Raw genomic sequence first — 26589 nt, 5'->3', positions numbered from 1 at the left:
GTGGTAGATGCTGGAGTGACAGCAGCATTAAACTTTGCTGAAGCAACAACTTCAGAACTAACCTTACCAGCTTCTGAAGTTTACAAAACCCCAGAGAAAAAGAAAAAATCACAAATGAGTTGATTGAAAAGTGTTATCATTGGATGACACATGTGAAACATACAAAAGATGGTAGCAATGAATATGATCCAATATTTGTCTTGAAACACGAGGCACTTTACGAGGGATTAAGAGAATATTTCATGTCTCTAATACCTAAAGAACAAGTGCATGCCACGGTAAATCCTTTGCCAATTGCGTTAACGTTAATGATTTTTCTAAACAATCTTATATAGTATATCTCATAAATTTTCATCCTGTAGGTGGTTTGTATATACAGCATGATTCTCAACGAAATAAAAGTTCGGCGATATGAAGAACTAATATACATTGTGCCGCTGGATATTGTGGTAAGCTAAATTTCTTATTCACTGCTGATTACTGTTCGGTAGAGTGGAAAGGTTAATATTGATTCACCTAATTGTTATGTGTTTTGTTGAGTTCTTTTTCATAAAGAAAACTTTTCTCATGATAATTGAATGTTTTTCAAGTATTATTCAGCACATGAATTGTTTTCGGTTCGGTGCATGAATTGTGTTGGGTTCAGTGCAAATGTGATTTAACTGATATTCTTTTTACAAAATTTTATGTTGGGAACACATGACATGTCCTACATTGATAAAAGTACAAACAAGGCCTACCGGTTCGATATTGAACAGTATGCCCACCACCGCCAGTTTCTTGACAAAAGAAAACTTGCATCACATCCATTTGTAAGTTGTAATTTCTAAAAATTCTTTGATAATTCTCTTGTTTGCTATTGTTTTGACTGAAATATTTTATTATTTTCCCAAACTTGAGCTATTTGTGCCAATTTACAATGGAGCGCGTTGGTGGTTGTGAATTGCCGATGTAAACAAAAAGAAATTCTATGTGCTTGACCCTATCAATAAGTTGCCAGAAAATATACTTGATTCGAGGAAGAAACTGAACAAATTTGTTGTAAGTTATTTTCTTGTAAATTATTCAAATTTTCAGTAAATGAAATGAGTTCGGTTGAGTGTTGTTGATTTATTTTTTTCAATTTTTGCATACCTTTCAGGGATTAATAATTTCTCAGATGAGGGTTTATGCTAGGGGGAACCATTAATGGAGGATGGACTGGGAGTAGAAGCAGAGTATATCCTACTAAATGGTCAACGTACAGAGTAAGAATCATTCTCTTCTATAGTGCTATTTTTAATATGTTTTATTTTGTACACTATTAATCGTATTATACTCAATTCTTGCTTAGCTATGATTGTGGGATATACGTCATGAAATGGCTTGAAAAAATTAATCCACAAAAGATCAGAAGCAGAAAGAGATATAAATATAGAGCTTGGACACAAGCTAGTACTTTCTAAATTTATAAACTTCTTTCTTTTCTGATTTCAGTTAGGTTCATTTCTTATGTAACTAATTCCTTTCAATTGAAATGTAGGGAGAGATTGATAGCTTCAGGTACCAATATGGTCCGCACATTCTGTTGCATGAAATGAATAAAATTAGAGACCAAGTGATTTGGGAATCTGAAGCAATAAGACTCCCGAAGCCATCTGTTGCCCTCTCCAGCCCTTATTGTAAATTCACATATGGGGATTTAGATACTAAATAGCATATACTAGGATTGGCTGTTTGTAATTAACAATATTTTGTTTAACTTGTTTAAAAAGCAAAAAATGCTTACTTCAAATGTATATATGTGAATATTAATCTAAATGTTAATGTTAATATTTATATTTGATTCAATATGGATTACTCATCTGAGATGTTAATTTATATATCTGTTGGAACTATTTGGCTGCTGTTTTATTCCAGGTTCTCAGTGATTGCAATCACTGTATTTACCAATACATTATGAACTCCAAAAGAACACAGTGAACCGAAATTAATGCACTGGGAGAACCGAAATATGGAAACACACTGAACCCTAAACCCTAAACACTAAAACCAGAACCTTGAACACTGAACCCTGAACCGATAAACCTTAAACCCCTAAAACCCTAAACCCTGAACCCTAAACACTAAAACCTAGACCCTAAACCCTGAATCCTAAACCCATAAACCCCTAAGACCCTAACCCCTAAAACCCTGAACCCTGAACCCCTTAAACCCCTAACCCTAAATCCTAAACCTTAAACCCCCAACCCTGAACACGGTGAACCGAAATTAATATACTTGGTGAACCGAAAGTTTGAAACACACTGAATCCCTAAACCCTGAACCCTAAATCCTAAACTCTAAACCCTGAACCCCGAATCACTAAACCCTAAACACTAAACACTAAACCCAGAACCTTAAACCCTAAACACTAAACCTAGAACCCTGAACATTGAACCCTGAAACCATAAATTCTAAACCCCTAAAACCCTAAATCCTAAATCCTGAATCGCTAAACCCTAAACCCTAAACCCTGAACTATAAACCTTGAACCCTAACTCTAAACACTATATTCATCTAATTATTTTTAGACTCCTTTCTGCATACCGAACCGAACACATGCACATGGTGAATAAACTCTTTCGTAATTACTGAACCGAAAAGTTACTCACATTTACTCATAGTTACTCACAGTTACTCACAGTCACAGTTACTCACAGTTACATATTATCAATTCAATTCAATTAAATTCAGATATAGATCACCTCAGTCCATTCAATTCACTTCAAATAAAATTAGCAATTTCATTCCATTGAATTCGATTCAAAATTCAATAATCCAGAAGTTGATTCATTCATTGTTTCAATTCAGAAGTGCAGATCGAAGAAAAAAATGAAGAAGAAGATGAATGACGAAGCTAATTACGTTGAAGTCGATCCAGATCCATAATGCAGAGAAGAAAAATGAGAATAAAGGAGAACAACGAATTTAATTAGGTTGAAGAAGAAGAAGAACGCGAAAAAGGTTTACATTGTATGAAAAGGTTTACGTTGAGAAAGATTTACGTTGAGAAAGGTTGATCACGCAAAATAAGGATTAGGTTATATACGTTATATGAGGCACGTGCAAAACAAACGAGTGTGTGGGGCGTGAAGTGGAAAGTACTTGAATACCATCCATGTAATTTTTACATGGATGTAGAGCTTTTTCGATTTATAGTCACAATTAAGAAACAATCAGAATATTATAACAATTACTAGCTTATGCAAAGAATATTATAATAACATATCCAATTACTGATTTCATGTTTCATTAATGACTTAAAATCTCATATTCCTATAGAGGTTTTTTGTAAAAATCCAAAATCTATGTTGAAAGCTTAGTTTAGTGCAAGGCGTGTGAAATGAAAATTGAAGCTGAAGGGCAACCATATCCAGAAACACAACAACAAAGCCAAAGTCCAGGTTCAAAATCAGCAACAATATCAACCCAGTCACACAGAGCGTTTCAAATTTTCAATAATCACAAACAAAGCAACAAATCATGAAAACAAAATATACAGATATTCAATTGGAGCACTTAAATCTGGAGGCAACAATCCTCAGCAATTTGATTAAGATAGTCACAATCTAAGCACAATTAAGCCACAAAAGCACAAAGAACAGCAGGACAACAACACATTTACAATGAATAATCACAAACAGTGGTAAGTGCTAATCAATAATCAATTAATCAATGAATAAAAAATTGAAAACACAAATCATTCAAGAATAATTCAGAGATCAATAACCCTTATGAACAGAGAAAAAAAACAAAGAACAATGTCATTACACTATTACAGTGAGCCACGAACAAAGCATTGACCTTCGAAGACAGCGAGCTAGCAACAAACACGAAGGTCCCAGCTGACCCAACTGGCCAGTTCCTAACTGATTTAGCGGTTCACCTCCGGCTTTCTTCTCAACGGTTTTTTCCTATGAGCCGACTCATTTGTGTTGGCGGTTCTCGGTCAGACCGGTTCAACTGGTTGGTCCGATCTGACTTCCAAAACATTGTTATAAATTGAAAAATTAATTACTATTTAATTTATAACTCTCATCATATATAAGCTCAACTCTTTTAATTTAAGAACAATTAATTCCTCATTCTATTATTTTATCAACTCTCTCATTTTAGAGGAACTTAATTTAGAAGAAAAAGTATAATTGCTATTGTTACGTATAGCTTCTTTTGTTATCAACTCTTTTTCAACCATTTTAGTTTCGAACCAAAAAAAATTTGAACAAAAAAAAGTATTAAAAACACAATCCGAAAAATATTGGTACTAATAATACAGATCTTGAAAGATCACAGAAGCTTATGGATGTTTGACAAAATGATTTAAACATAAGTAAATTGTTATTGAACATGAATTGTTATTAGATGATTTGTCAAATGATCATAATCTTAAACTGCATTTGTTTATAAATATGGGACACTGAGACAAAGATACAGAAATACAAAATTGTGTTTGACAGATGAAATATGAATAGAGACATTATATCTAGAATACTTAGTGTATTTTGTGTCCATCCTGACAAGAAAGACACAAACACTAACAAGAAAATTGTGTTTTAAAATTCATTTTTGTCAACTTCAAAATATTTTGAGAATTGTTTTGGTGGTTTAGTCTAAAAAAGTCTGTCAAATTAGTTAGTTAAGAATAATTTAATAGTTTTAACTTTTAACTCCGATTATCGTTAGATGAACAAATTATTTTTGTAACCAAGTCTTTTTACTTCTTAATTTCTTATGCCTTTCCTTTTTTCCTCTTTCTTCTTCAACTAAAATTTCTGGTAATTAATACTTAAACTATTAGACTAACTTGGTTAATCTTAATTAACAAAATAACTTAATCATATACCATCATTGTTTTATAAAATATAACACTAAATACTTTTTTAAATATAAAACTGACCTTTAAAAAGGTGAAGGTCACTCTTGAACAAATAAGGAAGAGTTGGATTAAATTTCAACAATGCTTTTGAAGTGCAAATCTTAACATGGGTAGAAAACCAACATGTATTCAATTTAAAAAGATTAAAAAAAAAAACAATATATACCACTATAACTCTGATCAGGCATCATCAGAGTAAGCAACGAAAACCAATCCTTTTACCGTCAACACACTCAACTCTCAACTCTATAACTTGATTCATCTCAACCCGACCAACAAACTGCATCAATCTCATCCCTTGCAGACCTATATAACTGAAGCCTCTTGGCACATAGCTTCCTCCTTTCTGTCAATGTATAATCTTCGTCAAGCAACTGAGCCAATTGCCTTCCCTGAAAAATAGAACAGCAACGGTGAGTCCAGAAAATAGATTTATATGCACATACAAGAATTCAGTAATAATTCAGATTTCAGAAACAAATATCTTTTTTAACTGTAAAGTTCCCTATTCTGGTAAATTTTCCCAGTAGAATACGATGGATATGGCTATGAACACAATTTCGTCCGGTGTCAAATGAATCTAAAGTTATGTCTCGTACCTCCTTTTTGCCCAGTTGAACATAGAAATGGTCAAGTAAAGTTCTCTTGGATTCCCGTACTTGACAATGAACCACGGCCTTTGGAATGGTATTCCTCAGTGTTTCTGATACCATGCCAATATAGGATAAAACATTTGAACCGATCCTCTGGAAGTGTCCATCTGAGTATCGGTCTGCCGATTGTGAAGTTGGATTTCCTCCCTTCTCAACTTCCTGTGGGAGTTTTCGAAAGAATTCCACAGTAAGATAAGATGATTCCATTTCTACCATTCGTAGAGTCGTCTTCTTACTGTCTTCACGAAATCTCTCTAGTGCCTCATTTGAAGCTGCGGCTATCTCAGCTTGAAGCGTTGGAAAGCGCCTCAGCTCCTGCAGCATTGGAAAAATTAAACACAACAATATTTGGTTAGAAAGTAACCTATTACTTTTTTTTTTTCGAAAAAAAATCTAACAAACAAACAAAAACAAAAACAAAAACTCAAACCTCAGTTTCTCCTATTGACTTTCTCACAAGTTCCTTCAGTATGAAGTGAACCTGCCACATATATCATTCAATAAGGGAAACTTTATTAACGTGACACATCCATAATCAGTATTAAAGTTGGCCAATAATATAGAACAAGTTAACTTGATCAAACTATTTAAAGCTGAAGCACTTACAGCATCCACAGAAGCTTGTGCGGGACCTTTAAAATAGTTAACTGAACTCTCCAGGAGACGCCGGTAACCTTGCTCTGGAGCGATCAGGTGAGGTTGGTACCCATCTGCCTCTGAAATCACTCTTTTCACATTTTGCAGTGACAAGTGACGGTCCAGTGGAAGCTTTCGCAATGCAGCTGGAAGCTGGTAATCAAAAACTATATGGATCCGGTCGCCACCTGGTCGCCTAGGAAAGATGAATATTGAAAGTATAAAATTTTCCTTGCAGGAAGTATTAATCCGATTGTTTCAAACTTTCAGAGTAGGTAATAGGTTAAAAATCTCATAGAAACTTGTTCAAATAGATAATAACTGACAACACCTTGACCAAGGAAACAAAAAGAACAAAAAACTGACACCACCTTTAACTCCTACTTATATGTCATCCTATAATTCCTATAACATTTAAATGACTAGATATTTTATTTCGGATAATTTATAAAATTGTCTTGGCATTATTAATCAATCTACTTCATCTTTTAGAAGAAATTTAGATAAGAAACACAAATTTTATGGACGTAGCTATTGGTTGAGCTTGGGGGAGAGAGAAAAACAGCAAGAAAACCATAGTGATGGTGAGAGCGGAACATCAATGGATTGAGGTGAGGAATAGGAACAACAGTTCTTATCAACAGAGATCTTTCACCATGTTTGTGTTGTTTTTGCATGTTTATGTGCTGTTGGATCTTAAACCTAGACTTTCTCCCACTTTTGTGGTCAAGAGTGTTGATCTATAATTAGAAAATAAAGACGATATTAAATAATAAATGCATGGTGGGGTGGTTTAAAGGAAAGGAGGAGACCAACTGGAAGCAATTTGTTTCAAGATCTATGTGTAGAATATAAAGCTTAAAAGGAGTCTACATTAAGAAGGCAATAGAAACAAGAGGCGTTAACCAAGGTAAGCAAGGAGAGCAGACAGATGCAGTGGCCATATAGAGGGATTAGACTATTATGGTGGATTGTATAGATTTTTTTTTTACTGGGGGGATTGTATTAGGAGTTGAAACATATAAGAGGAATGTTTTGGTTGTTAGTCATGAGTTTTGTGTTTTGCTCTTGTTGTAGCTCATGATTATGAATCCGTCCTTGATGGCAATACCAAAGGGGTTGGATTAATAGTCATTGAGTATGTCTTACTTTGCTCCCTTTAATAGATCGAGTTGTAACGAACGATCTAAAAAAAGCTATATATGATTGAAGAACTGCATATATCTAAACTTAAAAAAAGAAAAAATGAAACCTCTGGTTGTAAGTCAAATGTTTATCAGTATAGAATTGGGTAAGGCATTGTTGTTCTCCCATAAAACGTCAGCATTTATGGAGGATTGCAAACAGAAGAATTTTAGAATAGAAGAATGACATGATTTCTTACCCTCCATCCAAATGCTCCTTAAATACCCGTTCAAAGGCACGACACAATTCCAAAATGGTGTATAGCTGGGCCTGAAAGAATTGAAGGAAGCTTGATAAATATCCTATTTGGAATTACTTTCAACTAATATTGATAGTAGATGGGATAACATCCTATTTACCCCAACATCAACTGCTACTGGTCTACCAAGGTGCGCCATCTCTGCCTCTAGCTCATCAATGCTTCTAGTAATTAAAGAAGCAATCCCTGGGATCTGTGCCCGTATCACGGACTCTAGATGCTGAAACAAAATCAGTTCTTATACAAATTGCCACTACTACAAAGAATTGCAAATCCCATCACTGTAATTGCCCCATAGAAGGATAAATAAAAACCTTGGAGAGAAGTCTTGCTAGATACTCCGAACCCATTTTGCTGGCCAAGTGTGAATAATCAGGACTAGTGGCAAAAAATTCACACTCCCTCTGCCTAGCAGCAAGCATATCTATATTCCTATTGATATCTGCCTGAGAACGGTTTACAACTCCCACCCAAGGATTTCGAAGACGATATGATCTGCCCTCAAGGACCTACAACATGAGAAATTGGTAACGTTACCGTCATAATCAGAAAATTTATCCATACATCCAATTTGAAGTTGATTCGTAGAGCCAACAGTATAGTCTCATAAATTTAGAGTTTAGAATGCTGAAAAGGTGAAGATTCTTACATCCAGAGCATTTGTTCCCTTGTCCATCAAGTCAAGCTTTGTCAACACTCCAAATGTTCTTTCACCTAAAAGAAAAGCATTTTGAGTGCATGATCAAGAAAAACACAATTAGGAAATAAACACAAGAGTCATATCATCTAACTATCGGAGCATGATAGTAAATAAACTGCATTAACTATACCTGTAGGGTCAACTTGTCGGGCAACTTTGATGGCATCTGATGTTGCTATATCTTGGTTTGCTGGAGTAATAGCTAAAATTAAGCAATTAGGCTGCAATACAAAAATACAAGTTATCTATCCAATAGATCCATTGAATATTTTGACTTGGCCATTTTCATTAAGCAGGAATTACATTTTTGTTCTCTTTCCCACAAAAGTGAACATAGTTCAGATTTCCACGCTCGTGTAGGCAAGGTTAGGGGAGGGAAAGGGAACTCATTTTCTGTAGGAGTGTAGATAAGAGTAAATTCTTTATATACCTTTTCAATGTATGAGTAAATCATGTTTTCAATCTCTTGAACAATACTTTCAGGCTGCCCCTCTGACAAAATAAAACATCTTTTCATAAACCAAGAATAGCAAGTTTAAATTGATAATAAGCAGAAGGATGTTCAACCTAGAAAGGACGATGAAAAGAGTGTACCTATTGCAACCTTCGTCAAACCAGGTAGATCTATAAGCGTCAGATTGACAACTAACAACAGAAAGGGTAATAATCAGACCAACTTGAACAACACAAGAATTTGGAACAACCATAATTCCATAAACAGACAGCAACCTCTCCTATATGCAGCATGCATAAACAAAATAAAAATGTAGAAAACCTCTTTACCATTTGGAGAGTAGATGCTGAGATGGATGGGAACATGAGATATCTGTTTTGATTTCCCAGTAAGTCTATCAGTTTCCTCTTCAATTTCCACTCGAACCTTAGCTACAAAAAAATAACTAAGAAATCAAACAGAAATCTTGAATATTATTACTAAAACAATCAACTAGAATCAGATTAGAAGATAGTAAGATACATATCACTTATGTATTACAGTGACCAGTGTCAACTTGTATAACACTAATAACATAGCAGCTAATATTATATTACTTGAGTTTTAAGTCAACCGAAGGAAATGCTCGCACTAAGAGATACAAAGATAATCTTAGTCATATATCCTACTGTTAAACACATTATTACTGATCTGAATACAAATTGACACAATGCAGCCATGCGTTGGCTCAATTTAAGGGGAGCATGCTGTAATCAGAGAACTCTAAGTTCCACTATATTTGAATGTATATTTGAACTTTATGAGAAGACATACAGAAGTCTGTAAACCGTTTCCTTGGCAAGTGAAGAAATTCCGCATGTTCTTGCACCCCGTCTTCTGTTTTATGAAGCTGCAGCACCAAAGGCCTCCGAGTCACAATCCCTACAAAGCATTTGAAATGTAAGATATCCAGGGGAAAAAAAAACAAAGGAAAAAAAAGAACAAAAACAAAAACAAAAGGCCAAGCATTGCTTTTTTTTTTTTTTTCAGCACCTGAAAATGAAACGTTACTTAATTTCTCTGCATTTTATTTTTTAGAATTTAGCTAACATGTATCCTAGCTCCTAAAAGTACATGTTAAGGATATCGATTATAAAAGATTTTATAAGAAAGATTGCAAATTTAAATTTCCAATACATTTGTTATGCATTTATTAAAGTAAAAAATTTTAAAATCTCTATTTATAGTAAATATTAATATGTATCATTTTCGTCAAAATTTTCTTCACTGCATCATTCATTTGTCCTTTCATTATCCAAAATTATCATGTTCATGAATTTTTCTTTTTGATGCCAGCAAGTCAGTAACAATAATAATTAAATAAAAATAAAGTTTTCAAAAAATGAAAAAAGAAAACATAGCTTATTGTCAGAATTGTCTTATACTGTCCCCTGTCAGAATTTGACAGTTCTTATAAAGCAAAATTCAAGAACAATAAAATGTTAAAAATTAAAAATTGTGTTGATTTCTTCCATTTCCAAATTTTTCTCGGCAACCAAAGAAAACTTTCAGTGGAAAAAATATAAAATTCCAAATCAACTGTTAAATCGTAACAAACCTGATCCCCGAGGCAGAAAATCACGGCCAACAATGCTCTCCAACACCGACGACTTTCCAGAACTCTGCATTCAGTTACAAACCACGCTTCCATCAAAATAAGGTTTCACAGTCACGGAAAGCAAAACCAAAAGCGCATAAGAACGTGAACTGGCGTGAAAATCAGAAATCAAACAAACAATTCAAACGCATTGTAGAAAGAGAAGAGACCTGGCCGCCGACGACGGCGACAGAGGGAAGAGCCTCCCAGAGTGTAGGGAGAGCGGAGTCGCCGCCGTGGTCGCCGAGGACGGTGCATGCACGCTGAATACGGTTGACGAGTCCGATCAACGAGTCCATGGTGGTGTGAGTAGGTTTGGAAGCGGTAGGTTCGGGCTCAGGTTCGGAGGAAGAAGAAACGAAGGGAAGGAAGGAGGCTAGGAAAGTGAGTGTGAGGGGTAGGAAAAGAAGGAACGGGAGGAAGAAGAGAAAGGAAGCTATTTTTTTTTTTTTTTTGTTAGTGATTTTTGGGTTTGGGTGCAGTTCAGTATTCAGTGTTCAGAATTCAGTTTGAGTTCTGTTACGTTATGACGGTTTTTTCTCTCTGCGGGTGTTGCGTATTTCTTTTTATTTTTGAATTTGGTTGCTTTTTGGCCGTTGAAAAGTGCTGTTTGGATGTGGAGAAGAGCAGCGGGGTGGGGAAGGAGGACGAGGCGTGACTTGTCTTACTACCATTAACTTTTCACATGATCATTTAGTCATTATAGTCATTATATGAATTTCATATAATGAGTATGAATCGTTAATTAAATGGGTCCAATCCAAATATAGCTATATACTTATATGTAAAGAAAATTAATTAATAATATTTAATTTATTTATGTACTATTAGTTAAGTGTTATATTTTTTTAAAGTTAGATAATTTTATTCATGTAATGAAAATACAAATGTTTATATGTGGGATAAAGAAGAAAAAAAATGGAGAACTCCCAATTTTTCAACACCCTAATATAGAACTAACATCATATAAAAATCTAATAAGAAGAATAAAAAAAAAGTAAGATTCTTATTAATTAGGAATTGGAATTTTGTTGAAGTTCCTTCTATAAGTTCAAAGTCGATGCTACTACCACTTTCACACTTTGATACATTTTTAAGTGTAAGCTTATTTTTGGCCTTCCATAAAGACCATCTTAGAATCACCATCATCAATGTTTGCAAGGAATTGTTTGATTGGGTAGTAGGACCCTCATCCTCATGTTTCACTCAACATAAAATCAATGTTGTTGGTGCCCTTTATAGCTAGTAAGCTATTTTTTATCCAAATCTCCTTTGAATTCGCACAATGAAAGATATAATGGTTGATTGTTTCTGGGAATTATATGCATCTTTGGCGATGGGATGCAGTGGTGAAGGTTTTGGAAAACTAGAAACTTTTCATAAAAACTCCTCTAAAAAAATTTTTTATCTTCACTAGAATTTTCAACTTTCACAAATCTCTCCACAAGTTTCGTTGTCTCATGATCTCTGGGAAAAAAATCACGGGAGCATGCAAGAATCCATAAGCAACACGATAACCGAAACACACTTCATACAAATCACTTTTATTAAGGGATCCCAATAAATTTTATCTTCTCCTCTCCTAATATTTATTTCTAGAATGCGCTGACTGATCTCCTCAAAAAAGGTGCTTCTAACTAGAGTTTGATTCCATAGTCCAATAGGAATTATCCCTTCCAGAAGTCGGAATTCGGGGTTTGTTGTACGTATTAGCTCTAGAATTACTACGGTTATCCGAGTAGTAGGTACCATCAAACAACCTATAACTGATTTAATGAGTCATTCGCATTTTTACAGTCTGAATTAGTTCATACTTACACATGCATGGCTTAATCTTTGAAACAAGTATATGACTACTGGCAGGATCAACCAGGTAGCATCCGTCACCAACCCTGCGCGCCGAGCTGCCAACGCCCCCCGCGAGGGGAAGCTTTCGAAGGACACGGCGGCAGGATTGAGACAGAACTTGACCTTCAAATTACCAAGGTATTTCCAAAGCCTTCCCTAGTTTCCAAGTTTCATGAGTCAAACAAAGGGTCCGATCAAGGGATTTCTTGGAAAAGAAAAAGCCTCAGCAATAAGTACAAAAACTTTTTAAATCCTGACTTTGATGTTATGAGCTTTACTAATGAGTATATTATATCAGGTATTAATATAGTTGTAGATGACCTTGGGATGGAGAAGAACTTGATGGTGTTGATAAAGAGTGGAATTCGCACCTCGGGTATATGCAGGGCCATTTAGAAGAAACTTAAGAAATCTCCTCCCAATGATTTGCAATCTAATCTTTTGAATCTTCCCTCTAAAATGGAAACTCTTGAGATAGAGAACATCTAACTTGAGGCTGATCACAATGCTGGGAGTCGGATAATCTCGATCTGAGGAAGATGATTAAGGAGAGTGACGAGGCCCAAGATGCTAAAGTTCAAACTTGGTAGAAGGTCAAGGCAATTTGAGACTACGACTTTATAATGAAAATATGAAGTTAAAAGAATACTTTGAGAGGTTAAAAGGGAATTGTGAGCAATTTGACCACAACTTTGTAAAGGGATTGGAAGATATTGTGGAAAATTTGAAGGCTCAGGTTCAGGTGTTGGTGCCCGATTTGGACATTTCTTTTATTGACCCAGACAAAGTCGTGGTGGATGGCCAAATCATGGATTTTTTTACCTCTAATGCCACTGAGCAAGGTGCCTCTGAGTATGAAGACAAAACTCTTGAGGTCCCTTCAGATATTGCGATTGATGACCTTCAATTCGAGGCCGTTCCTTTTGATATTGTTGCTGCTTCTTAGCTTTTTCTTTGTTCTTTTCCTTTGTGTATGTTGTTCAAGTTGTGGGATTATGAACAAGATATTGTAATATTTTAGATATTTAATCGCTTTGTTGGGAGTTTTTAACTTCAATTACACTAAGCAATGTCGCTTTTATTTACACGGTTCTATCTTATATCTGTTGTTGAATAGCTTTGTTAGCTTTTAATTCGCTAAGTGTTGTACATGATTTTGAATCTTGCATGCTTCTAATATGTAGTGTAGCTCATTTTTCTAACTTCAACTCATTTTGAGTACAAGTTTTAATTGAAAGAGTTATTTACGAGCGTCGTTCTTCTTGTTATTTTTGCTTTACCCTTTTAAGGGGCTTATTAGCTTTTACAACACATGCTTCAACTTGCATGCTTTTGACTTGACATTTTTTAGTTTGTCCTAACTCGTTTTTCATACAAGTTGTGGGTCAAAGGATTATTTTTACGATTTCAATTTTACTTCAATTAGTTTATACAATTCGTCTTTGAACTTGGACCTCGTCTTTTCATAGCCCTGACCTTCTAGGTTGATGCAGCTAGTTTTGTGCTTTTTCGAGTATAAGTTCAAGTCGTGATGGTCAGATTAAATGAAGAATTGTAGAAATGTAGGTAACTTGATTTATTAATATTTTGAAAGCAATTACAATAGATAGCCAGTTGCTACTAAGAGTTTTTTACAAGTGAAACTCATAGCCCTTACTTTGATTCCTCGTTAACCCCTTTATTAAAACCTTGAAGTTGGAAAAGAGTACATTAGCAAGTAAGGTTCGCTTTCTAGCTGTAGTATCTCTACAGTTGTAGATATGATCTAGGTAAATCATTTTTGAACGAGTTGGATATTTTTTAGTAGCTTTTTCCCATATCTTGGGTGACTTTGTAGGGATACTTCTATTTGGTTGCCAGCTTTTCTTCCCCCAATTTTGTTCTAATGTCATTTCGGATCAACACAAGCTTGCTAGTTGAAAAGCTTCTTCGTATGACCTTCTTATTGTATTTTATGGCCATTTTTTGCTTGAAAACTTCCTCTTGAAGTTGTACCTCAGGGAAGAGGTCAGATTCTTCTCAGTAAGCTTAGAGGTTTTTAATCTCATTGTAGAGTCTAATTTTTGGGCTTTCTTTAGTTGCCTCTGTTGGGACCATTGCTTTGATGTCGTAGGCAAGTAGGTAATATATCTTCGGGTAAAGTATACTTTTTGTCCCTAACGTTTGCGATTTTTTTTTTAAAAATACCCTTAATGTTTAATTTCATTCAATTTTGTCCCTAACATTTTTGATTAATTCAATTTTATCTCGAACGTTTTAAATGAAATTAATGTCCAGGGATAATTTTGACTCAAATTGAAAACGTTAGAGACAAAAATGAATGTATGTTAGCAGTATTTTTGAAGAAAATCACAAACGTTAGGGACAAAAAACATACTTTACCCTATATCTTTCCATCTGTGGGCTGGAGAGTTATTCGATGTGCCTATGGCCTCTGTCCGAGCTCTAATGTGCTGAGTTCTTTATTTGTGGGGTTGCTTCTGAAGTTAAAACTTTTATTGTAGCATTTATGTCCCGACTATTGATTTCCATAAATGGTGGCTATCCCCTCCTTTGTTGGAAATCTCATGCATAAATGAAGAGTGGATACTACTACAGCTAGTTAGTTTAGTATTTTCTGACCTATTAATGTATGATAGGTAGACGAAGTTTCTACCATGATGTAGTAAGCATTGATGGTATAGACTCTAGGACTTTTATCGTAGGTGGTATAAAGGCTTATTACCCAAGAGTTTGGATTGAGATTTTTCCTAATCCGAATACAATGTCTGGGTACGCCTTTAAGTACAATCTGAGTTTGTCAAATGTAGGTTTGAAGAGGATGTCTATAGAACTCCTTGGGTTCACCAATGTTTTGTGGAGGTTGGCATTGGGCACGACTATTGTTATCACCAAGGGATTATCATGGCCAGGGGCCATACCTTTGATATCTTCTGGTGCAAAAATAATAGTAGGGAGGTCAGGTTTTATATATACAGCCTTTCCTAACTTGGTAGACATCTTTGAGATGTCTTTTTCGAGACGGGTTAATTTTTATGCCTTCAGCAAATTCTCCTGTAATAACATGGACATATCAATTCGGGGTGTTTATGGGATTTGACGATCTTTTTCTTTTTCACACTCACATATTCTTTTGTGGTCTTTTTCTTTGTTCTAGAGTTGGTAGTTATTTTGCCGACTTTGCTGAAGCTTCATAATCTGGGCGGTTTGTTCTAAGTTGATGTATTTTTCTGCCCTTTCTTGTACCTTAGACATTGAAGTCAGGTGTCTCTTCGAGAAAGACTATGATTAAGGACCATCCCTATGACCATTGATGTGCCCTATGATAAATTGCTTTTGTTGGTAAACTATGTATCTCCAAGTAGGTTTTGTTAAATCTTTCCATGTAAGCCCTTAAGGAGTCTCCTTTTTCTTGTTTAATTCCAAGCAAACTTAGAGCATGCTTTATTTTGCCTTTCTAGATAGAAAAGTGAGTTAAAAAATTTTTTAGCTAAATCATCAAATCATGTTATTGACCTGGAGAAGGTTTTCGAACCACTTTTTCACTGCCTTGTTGAGAGTTGTTGGAAAAGCTTTGTATCGTATTGCATTAGATGCATCGACCAAGTACATGTGACTTTTGAAGTTGTTGAGATAGTTATGTGGATCAGTAGATCCATCATAGAGATCCATATTGGGATGTTTGAAATTTCTTTAGACCTTTCCACAACTCTTTTTGGAGTTGTGTCTCCGATTTTCTTTATTGTTGTAACTCAATCTCCAGTTGTTCGAATTGACCTTGATGACCATAGAAGAGTCCCATGATCTCTGTAGCATTTTGATTTCCTGATCCTCCAGGGATGTGAATCTATGAACTCACTCCATGTCCACCGTGTTCCCCTTTGTCTTTGGAGGTGTTATGGTGAACAGATGGTGCTTGATCATCAATGCAGTAGTCTCCATTTTTTTTATCCAGAGTTGGATGCAGTTTATCCATCTTGATGTTGATCATCTGCCACTATTAAAGATTGAGCTCTAAGTCCCTGACAACAACACCAATGTTCCAAGATGTACCTGAAACAGACTGTAAGCGATTGGATCTTGAGTAATGAGGTCTGCGATGATGGTGAAGGTGTCCAAGATAGCTTCATGTCAGCTCCAGAACAGCGGCTGGTGGTACCTCAAAGGGACTCCGGTACTTAAATTAGCAAGAATTTAAATGAAAAATAACTCAGTTTGATAGGGTATTATAAGAGAGGTGATGACTTGATCATTACTTCACTTGTAGATAGCAGGTGGTTTCTTCCCTTTTATCATGGGAAGTTATTACACATTGCGATGATTATTGATATGTGGATAATATTAAAAGTAGTGATAAGCTCTTGCTTGCCGCCCAAGTTGGATTAGACACAAATTGTGGTACTCGTGCCCTGAATAGGTCGAATAGGTTAACTAGTGTAACTCTTGGACTTATCTCCTTGGATCTAAATAGCCTTTACGGAGTCCATTGAAGACAGACTAACTCTTTTTTAGCAATATCTTTAGTTATTTAGGCCATGGTATGAACAGGTTAGTCTATACATTTTTTACTTTTCCGATTCTAAGCTGCAAGAGGGTCAATTTGGTTTTTTAATTATTTTATCATCAATTGTCCTTTTCAGTTTTGTTTGCCAAGTGTGAAAAGCTTTGAAACCTTTTGAACATGTTTCGATGGGATCTTTTTCATCTTTTTCCAGTTACTACAATTGAATCTTTTATGTTTATTGATATATAATTTAGTGTTTAATTTAAATAGGACCTATATTAGGTTGATTTTCTTTTTTTCTTCTTTTGGTATTCTTTTTAGGCTCATTAATTTAAATATGGAAAACATTATGGTGTATTGGCTGAAAATGGAGCAACTGTGTGTATTACACAAAGATGGACGTGTCAGATGGAGGCACAACACACAGGGGGCGTGTTGCATGAACCACGTGGGGGGCGTGGAGGCTACGTGGCTTGATCTGGTTGAGCCAACAAAGCAGCACGCAGGGGGCGTGCTTAGTCAGCACGCAGGGGGCGTGCTGACGTGGCAATCACAGGTTGGCGGAGAATGGAAAGCACGTGGGGGGCGTGCTGAGTCAGCACGCCGAGGGCGTGCTGACGTGGCGAACGTCCATTGGTCCAACTATGCAACATGTGGGGGCGTGCTGAGTCAGCACGCGGGGGGCGTTCTAAGTGCACCTCTCTATATAAGGTAGAGCTCGGTAGTATTTTGTATACTGAAGAAGATTTGAGTGTGTTTTGAGTGTTCTTTGAGGCTATTGTTAGTGTAATGGAGGGCACCGCAAACTTGGTGGTGTATCGCAACGGTGAGATAATACATAATACTCATGAGGGAGTGAGGTTTGTGTCCCAGAATCCGTTTTCGTTTGTGGTTCCATGCACGATGACGTTAATGGAGCTGCAGAACGGCCTCTGTCAAAGCATGGAAAACGGTACATTAATGAGAGTGAGCAGAATTCTGTATCGAAATCCGATTGTAGTTTTTGGTGGTCTAATACAGTTTGATGTCATGCCGATCACTAATGGAGCGAGTATGCAGAATAAGTTTTAAATTCACCGGCAGACTCAGATGCGACACCCACAGATTGAGTTGTACATTGAGTTTGAAACTGTAGAGGCAGTGGCGGTTCAAAACGATATAGATATACATGATGATAGAGCTGCAGTGTACGAAGGAATGAATAGTGACAGCGAAGAGGACTTCGAAGCCACTTATGAGGCCGGCGACGAAGATGAGGATAATGATGTGGGAGTTGAGGCATCAACAGAGAATGTAGTGGTTCATCCGTTGAGCAGTCAATCGATGGACGTTCCACCTTTTATGCGTGAGTTGGATCTCGAAGCCATGCATGCCCCCGAGTTTCCGGAATATGCAAACATAGGTACGTGTTGACTAAATAATAAGTTTTTGTTAGTTTATACGTCGGCTTTAGCAATAAACGATGATTTTGACTTTCTGTAGGGGTTGCTGATCCTGAGGACGGAGAGTTCCGGATTGGAATGGAATACAGTAGTAGAAAGTCGGTCGTCGCAGCAATTAGAAATTTCACTATATCTAAAGGAGTTGACTATGAGGTGTATGAGTCTGAGCCACAGACGTTCTATGCAAAATGTAAGATGTACGGGCGTGGATGTGACTGGCTTATCCGAGCCAGCTTGATACGGAAAAAAGGCTGTTGGGAGATACGCAGATACAACGGTAGGCACACGTGCACGATCAGAACGATTTCACAAGATCATTCCAAGTTGGACTCAGATACAGTTGCTGAGGCTATAAGGCCATTGGTCGAGACAGACCCGACCATCAAGGTGAAATCTATAATTGCAGAAGTCCAGTCGAGGTTCAACTATACCATCAGTTACCGAAAGGCTTGGTTGGCAAAGCAGAAGTCAATAGCCAAAATTTTCGGTGGTTGGGAGGATTCTTACAGCCTTGCCAATCAGTTACCGAAAGGCTTGGTTGGCAAAGCAGAAGTCAATAGCCAAAATTTTCGGTGGTTGGGAGGATTCTTACCAAGCCTTGCCATGGTGGCTCTCGATCATGGTGCAGAAGATGCCTGGTTCAGTTGTCCAAATAGAAACACGACCACTGTACAACGGGAATGAGGAGGCACAGGGTGTAAAAATACTGCATCGTGTATTTTGGAGTTTCAATCCATGCATTAGGGCATTCAGGCATTGCAAGCCCCTGGTTCAGGTTGACGGCACACACCTATATGGAAAATACATAAGTACACTTCTAGTCGCTGTTGCACAAGATGGGAACCAGAACATTGTGCCTATCGCCTTTGCCTTGGTGAAAGGGGAGACAGCTGATGCGTGGCACTTCTTTCTCAGGAATCTGCGAACGTATGTTGTTAGAAAAGACGGGGTGGGTATGATCTAAGACCGGCATGAGTCAATACGGGCAGCAGTTAATCGTTCCGGTGGTGACTGGCAACCTCCAAGAGCATGGTGGATGTTTTGTATAAGACACATCGGTAGTAACTTCCTAAGGGCATTCAAAGTTCCTCACTTGCAGAAGCTTGTTGTCAACATAGGGTATTCAAGAACGGTGGAGGAGTACAATATCAACTATAAGAGGTTGGAAGAGCGAGGCGAGGCATATGCCAGGTGGTGCGATGCCATCGGACTCAGACATTGGGTATTGGCATTCGACGAGGGACATCGATGGGGCCATATGACAACGAACCTTGTCGAGTGCATTAACTCAGTGTTGAAGGGTGCCTGTAATCTACCTGTGTTGGCGATGGTCCGAGCAACATATTATAGGTTAAATGAACTCTTTACGCGGAAAAGTGCCGAGACTCATGAACGCAAGCGTGCTGGATATACGTACTCCGCATTTGCGCAACAGCGGATAGAAGCAAGTATGTAACAGGCTGGGAATATAGTTGTGCACCACTTTGATAGACGAAATGAGGTGTTTGAGGTGCACGAAATAACTACTGGAAATGTGTTAGTTGTTGATCTTGCACGACGAACGTGTGACTGTGGACGCTTTCAGGTTGAACAAATACCATGTCGCCATGTTATTGCTTGCTGTGCTAACCAGCGTCTCGATTGGCAGTTGTATGTGCATGATGTGTACAAGATGACAGAAGTTCATAAGGTATATAGATTTGAGTTCACACCATTAGGAGATCCCAAGACATGGCCTGCTTATGAGGGACCCACATTGGTCGCTAATCCCGCCCTGAGGCGAACGTCTAAAGGCAGGCCCAAACTGACCCGATACTTGAATGAAATGGACTCTTGTGACATGCGTGGTCCTCAGATATGCCGTCTCTGTGGTGCTCAGGGTCATAGTCGGAGTAGTTGTCCATAGCGTGCTGGACCGAGTGGTACTGGTTCATAGTTTAATATTCTCATGTTTGTACTTTTTAATTTACCATCATTTTGTCAGTTGATGCTTTTGAAATCAGACGTGTTTGTATTTTTCAGATGAAGTCTATCTATTGATATTTTAATGTCTGCTTAATACTCTCATTAACTGATTTCCTTAAGTTAATATACAAAAAAAGAACTACGGGTTACATAAGTTAACAAACCAAATATTAAACACGAATTACCTTAACTTAATTCTGAAAATAAAATCTAGATAACCTAAACCGAAGCTCACTTCTTTCCAGCTAAGTAGTTCAGTCCCTTACCCATAATGCCCAGACCGAACCGCGATGGAGTATACCTATCAGGTGGATTTCGCTCCGTCCGTAAGTCATATGGGTGACCTCGAACTGAGTCATCCACCCCCGGAGCTCCCGAACTACCTGCCTCTGTAGGGGCGGTCGACCCACCTGCCTCTGTAGGAGCGGCCGACCCCCTGCATCTGTCGGAGCGGCCGACCCGCCTACCTCTGCTAGAGCGGATGATCTAGGGTTGAACGTGTCAACAACTGTGTATACCTGCTGACGATGGATAAAACCACTATCACATGACGTACTCCCTGACGTGTGGTCGGTAGTACGACCCAGCAAACCATGACCCCTATCTACTGATGCCCTATGTGGATCAGCTGACATCGACAGTGAAGGGATACCACTAAAATTTGACCAGCCACCCAAACTAGCGTTGGTCTAATGCTGTAGTTGCTGATCTCCGTGTCCGCCGCTGGAGAAGTCAAACCAATCTGTACCAGACGGAATGGTAAGTATGGGATCATGATGCTGGCCGGACTGACCGTGGTCACTGTGCTGAGAATGGTGGCTGCTCTGAGCGTGGAGGCTGTGTTGACAGTGATGAGAATGGTGGCTGCCCTGAGCGTGGTGGCTGTGCTGAGAGTGCTGAGAGTGGTGGCTGTGCTGAGAGTGCTGAGAATGGTGGCTGCCCTGAGTGTGATGGCTACCATGACTGTAGGCCGGTGGCTGTGGTATATAGTAAGGAATCGGCTGAAACACTGCATGCTGTGGGGCAGGTGGCTGTGGATCATGAGGAACGTACTCCGTCAATCTCAACAGATGTCCATAGGAGCGTACGTACCAATCCCGGTACTCCACCGTCGGTAAAAAATCCCAGGTCGGAAGGGGGTGCTGATCCCGCAATTGACTGTGCCGCCTGTTGGCCCACTCCTCTATCCATGGCCCATGCAAAACTGTCCAGTCATGAAGCTGCACTCCGCGTAGAACGACGCAATGCTGATCAAGTGGAATATCCCTTGCTGCCCGCGGAGGAGGTTGTGCATATCCAAACTGACGCATCACTCGGTCCGCAGGGTGCCACTCGACACACTCGAACGACAACAATGGAGCAACGATATCACACACCTCAAGATGGGGATGCAACTCGTCCAGGACGATCAATCCGTGGTACGGCCGCCTCTCAAACTGCCACAGTATTATTGGCATATTAGAACCGTAACAATAATGGTTGGAAAAAAGGAACAGAAAAGCCATAACTATTTACCTCCTGCATGAAGTCTATATCATGCCTGAATGTCTCTACGGTCTTGGATAACCATGCTGTGGTCCGTTCCGAATGACTCCATCTGACACATTATTAATTGAAAAAATTTAAATAACTCACCATAACTAAAACATGCATCATGAATATAACACATGACTAAAATAAGACTTATTACCTCCTGGCAACTGGTATCTCGGCCGGTGGAAGGGTTTGTCTCGATACGGGAGCAAGATACGGCATTCGCTCCCATGCCCAAACAAACAACAGATTCAGAGGGCCATCCATCTCCTTTGTATCATATCGTGATGCATGGCATAGTGCTCTGTAAAGATGCACGAGACATGCTGACCCCCAACTATAACTATGGATCTGCTCGAAATCGCGAAGCAATGGTAGATATTTCGCATGGGCATATGCGGTCGACTTGTCTGTGAATAGGGTCGACCCTAACAAACAGAAAATATGACACCTGACGTATCTCCTGATGGACTCCTTAGTGTCCAACGGCTCTGCGTCTCTGATTCGTCGAACCCAACCCAGCTTTATATAGGACTTCGTATTATGACTGACTGATGGCTCACGACCGAATATCGCTATGTTCTGACTTTGAACGAAGTCGCTACTACTATCTGTCCATCCACTGACAGGCTCTCCATCAATGGGTAGGCCGAATATATGAGCAACATCCTCTAATGTCACTGTAACCTCACCGATCGGCAATACAAAGCTGTGGGTTTCAGGCCTCCACCTTTCAACCAGAGCAGCTAGCATGGGGTAAAATCCTCTTATGATTCCAATTCTAGAGACGTGGTAGAATCCTGTGGCACGTAAGTAGTTCTCCACCATCGGATTCCACGTCTGTGGCGGATCCAATCAACATATTCATAATAACAAAAATTATAACAAATTATACATCTTATTATTATTATTAACGTTTATTTTATAAAAACTATTGTTATATTCTTAAAATATTTATAAATTACACAATAATATTCTCATTACAAAATATATATGCATAAAAAAATAGAAACACATAAAAAATAAAATAAACTTTAAATACAACAAAAAAAATAAATTTATCCACTTACATAAATAGGATGATCCAAATAGTTGATAATATGTTCTTCAGGCGCCAGATAATTACGTACCATTTTTATTTTTAATCCTTAGAACTAATATTTTTTTTAAACTCACCACTATTCACTACTACTCACTACACTCTCTTCACTAGTACCTACAGACTAACACAAACACACACTTCTTTTTTTCCTTCTCTCTTATTTTGGCTTCTACTCAATAGGATGAGAAGAAATACACCATGAATGGAGGAGAAGCTATATATCAAGGTCTCAAACTGGCGCTGGTTCCCGGGGTGGGGAGCTGTCCCTTGCAGGCAGGTCTGGCAACACGCCTCCCGCGTGGTGCAGCAGCAGCATTGGAACTCCGCAGTCAACTCTGCTGCGCTTCGCGGTCCTCCAAGTACCACGCCCCTGCGTGGTGAGTCAGCACGCCCCCCGCGTGTTGCAGGCGTGCTGCCACCTCGCTCTCCTGCTCAGCCACCACGCCCCCGGCGTGTTGAGGGTGACCACCCATCCCCGGTAATTTAAATTTCTATATTTAGTTTGATAAATTTTTATTTATTTATTTATGAGATTTTAGTGTTTTTATTTTTTAAATTTTAGGGACAAAAATTTTATATTATTTGTATTTTAACTTTTTTTTCTATTTTTTTCTCTTTGATGACAATGAATGCTATACTTTTATCTCTAATATTTGTGATGTTTTTTTAAAAATGTTCCTAACATTTAATTACATTCAATTTTTTTTAACATTTTCTGATTTTGTCAAAACTATCTTTTGATATTAATTCTATCTAAATTAATTTTATCTAAATCACTAACGAACGTAAGTAATCTAATACTAGGAGAATTTCTGATGTGACAATTAGTAACACATTATTTTTTTCATCAAAATTAAATTAAATACAAATAATAAAATAAATTTTAAATATTAAAAATCCTAAATTTCCAAATCTTTTCTCCTCCTCAAACAATAAGCGCAAGAATAATAGAAACTTATACTAGTGTAATATTTTAATCAAGATCATTTACTTTTCTCTAATGGTAAATTTTAGCTTTATTCATGCGAATTAATTTGAGATTTTACAACAATATTTATTTGTCGTCACTTATTATGCACGACAGATACTAAAAAACTTAAAGTTGTTCATCTCAAGGGTGTAAAAAAGGTTGAAAGTTATTTCCGTTTAAAAACCTTAGTTCTCATGCACATATTTTATTATTTAAAGAAAAAAACAAAATAAAAACAGAGTAAATATGTTCTATTATAATTAGCCTGTGCAATGCACAATCTTAATAATCCCTCTCACCCTACTTTTGAAGGACGACACAGATAAAAAATTTTTAAACAAATCAACAAATTTAAAAATTTTATTTCAAAACAGAGAGGATGGTTGGATACTTGCATGTATCAAATTAACAAACTCCTTCAACATTATGAACCTTAGCTTTTCGGTCATCAAGATAATGCTGATATATATAAGAAAGAAATCCCCAAACTGCCAACAACAAGGACACAATCATGTCACCGTCCATCTTATCATGGAAGATGAAAACAGCGAAAATGGGAACCACAGGCAAAGTCAAAGTGGCTATAAGATTTGCGAACAACGAAGATACCTCCATAACCAAACCCACCATACCCACTGATGTTACTTGCCACGACACAGCAATCCAAAGCAGAGTCATCACATAAGAAAAGCTCCCCTGCTTGAAGTTCTTCATCTCATTGTTTAGAGTCGTCCATTCCCCGCTTGCGAACACCCCCACTACACAAGCACACGTGGCAACAAATGATTGGTAGAATAGAATCTCCAACACCGCATAGAATGTGCCCCCTTTGATGAGCTGCTTCTCGAAAGAGAGCTGCACCATGGAGAGGCAAAAGGAGAATGCAGCAGATGCGAAAATGGTGCAGAAGAATCCAATTATGAAGTAGTTATCGTACGGCTTGTGTCTCCAATCGACATCTTCAGTGTTGATAGCAAGCAAGGCAGCAGACGCCGTCAGAAGTATCACGGAATTGAAAATAGGTGGCGTGAATTTCTGGGAATTAATGGAGTAAGAGAATAGTGCCGTGAAAGCCAATTGGGTTGCACATAGTAAAGAATAGGTTGAAACAGGTAGATAGAATAGCCCATATGAATACAACAAGTTGGTACCTGTCAAGCCAAAGAAAATCAAGATTTTAAGTAAAATCGAAAAAGTACATGGCCAAAACAAAATCAATCGACTCATTTAAAATGGTAAAAGTTTTTAAGGTTTTGTAACGGAGTTTCTAACTACTGTGGTACCTGTTGCAATCAAGCCAAAACCTATGTAGATGAGTGTTAAGGTGGAAACTTTGGATTTCGTGGGATACTTTTTTGTGATGGTGTTGTTGGTGCTATTGTCATTGGTGCCGTTATTGTGGTCGCATTTGGTAGGTGAGAAATAGAAGAGTAATGGAATTAGTAATGGGAATCCTGAAGACTGAACAAGTGTTGCCATCCATTTGCTATTGCCACCTTCACAATAGTAAAACCTTCCCAGAAGGGTAGCTGCGGCTTGGCCTGCTATGAGAAATATTACGTAAATGGGTATACGAATCCACCATTTAAAAGTTTCCAACATTGGTTCTGGCTTTGATTGTGATTGTTGTGGCTCTGCTTCCTATATATATCGCTCTTCACTGTGACAATAATGATTTCTTCTGAGCAAGTTTTTCTCTTTTCCACCTTCTGAACAATACATCATTACATGTAACGAACGAACCTGGATCAGTCCTATCTTCTATGAACCACATAATGATATTCCTACAATCCATTCACACAGCTAGTTACATGGCCTCCATGTAAGTAAATATTGCATGGAATATTTGTAACAGGTTATTTTTTTATTTTTTTAAAAAGTTATTCGTAGTAAATAATTAAAAAGATTCGTATATATAACATTCGTCCTGGACGATAATTTCTTCTTTACTATACACCATCTCTAGTTTGTTTAAGAAATCCTTCAACTCAGCATCAGGTTCTACATTCCTCGAAGGATAGAGAAAAGAAAAAAAATGGATTTACATTTGAATTAAGAATCTTCATGTCCAAATTAATTAAAATCAACATACATAACTTGGAAATCAAACCAGACTAAACAAGAAAATGCTATTGTTAACAATAATCTGCAAATAAACAGGAAAAGCAGTAGAGTTGTACTAAAAATAAAGAAAAAAAAAACATAATTAAAACTCTTACGTGTGAATGAAGAAGTCGAATATTTTGTTACAGAAGAATCAAAATCACAATTTGCCCTGATGTTGGAGGGTTCTTCTATGTAGGTCCATTGGAGGAAGGTGGATGCGTCTGCATCCACGCGCTATAGAGTGGAAGAGAAGAGAAGGAAGTTAGTTTAATTTTGATTGGAAAGACCAAATAAGGGAGCGCCAACCATAACCGCACGTAAGCATCACAAGTGACAGGTAGTTCAGTTCTAAAAAGAGATTAGCAGTTTCGAACAACACATATTAACGCTGTGCTAATAAAGGCTTTCTTTGCTAATAACTAAAATATATCCAAAACCGAACTGCTTGATTAGTTTTCTCAAGACAAAGTTTATAATAAGGTTGATATCTTACGTGTACATGTGTATATGCGAAGATGTGAATTGTCATTTTATAAAAATATATATTTCTAATTACGGTATTTTTATGATATTTTTATTGACCATATATAAAAACAATTTATTTGTCAGATTGAATAATTTTTCATGTTATCACATAATTTAGAGTTTAAATATTGATTTTAAGTATATATTTTTAAAATAGTCATACTTTACCATTTA

General features: G+C 37.4%; 3 protein-coding genes across 3 annotated transcripts; 1 reads left to right on the top strand and 2 right to left on the bottom strand.

The window, feature by feature from the left end:
• Positions 4945 to 11097, bottom strand: LOC107628742 (dynamin-related protein 1E-like). The gene is made up of 15 exons (XM_016331331.2): positions 10591 to 11097; positions 10382 to 10445; positions 9598 to 9705; positions 9114 to 9215; positions 8925 to 8975; positions 8761 to 8822; positions 8461 to 8551; positions 8280 to 8344; positions 7945 to 8139; positions 7731 to 7850; positions 7571 to 7641; positions 6157 to 6382; positions 5981 to 6031; positions 5497 to 5865; positions 4945 to 5289 (listed from the first exon to the last, which is right to left on the bottom strand). The coding sequence occupies exons 1-15, from the start codon at positions 10717 to 10719 to the stop codon at positions 5161 to 5163; spliced, it is 1833 nt and encodes a 610-aa protein (XP_016186817.1). The 5' UTR covers positions 10720 to 11097; the 3' UTR covers positions 4945 to 5160.
• On the top strand, positions 17562 to 20120 carry LOC107605365. The gene is made up of 6 exons (XM_016307231.1): positions 17562 to 17823; positions 17908 to 18174; positions 18255 to 18751; positions 18843 to 19163; positions 19314 to 19662; positions 19756 to 20120. The coding sequence occupies exons 1-6, from the start codon at positions 17562 to 17564 to the stop codon at positions 20118 to 20120; spliced, it is 2061 nt and encodes a 686-aa protein (XP_016162717.1).
• LOC107605356 (probable purine permease 11) lies at positions 24115 to 26256 on the bottom strand. The gene is made up of 3 exons (XM_016307219.2): positions 26004 to 26256; positions 25068 to 25568; positions 24115 to 24935 (listed from the first exon to the last, which is right to left on the bottom strand). Exons 2-3 carry the CDS (start codon positions 25384 to 25386, stop codon positions 24190 to 24192), a joined length of 1065 nt encoding a protein of 354 aa, XP_016162705.1. The 5' UTR covers positions 25387 to 25568; positions 26004 to 26256; the 3' UTR covers positions 24115 to 24189.

The sequence above is a fragment of the Arachis ipaensis genome, chromosome B01 (assembly GCF_000816755.2).
Source record: "Arachis ipaensis cultivar K30076 chromosome B01, Araip1.1, whole genome shotgun sequence".
In the NCBI taxonomy this organism is placed as follows: domain Eukaryota; kingdom Viridiplantae; phylum Streptophyta; class Magnoliopsida; order Fabales; family Fabaceae; genus Arachis; species Arachis ipaensis.
This window is presented reverse-complemented; position numbering and strand designations above follow the sequence as displayed.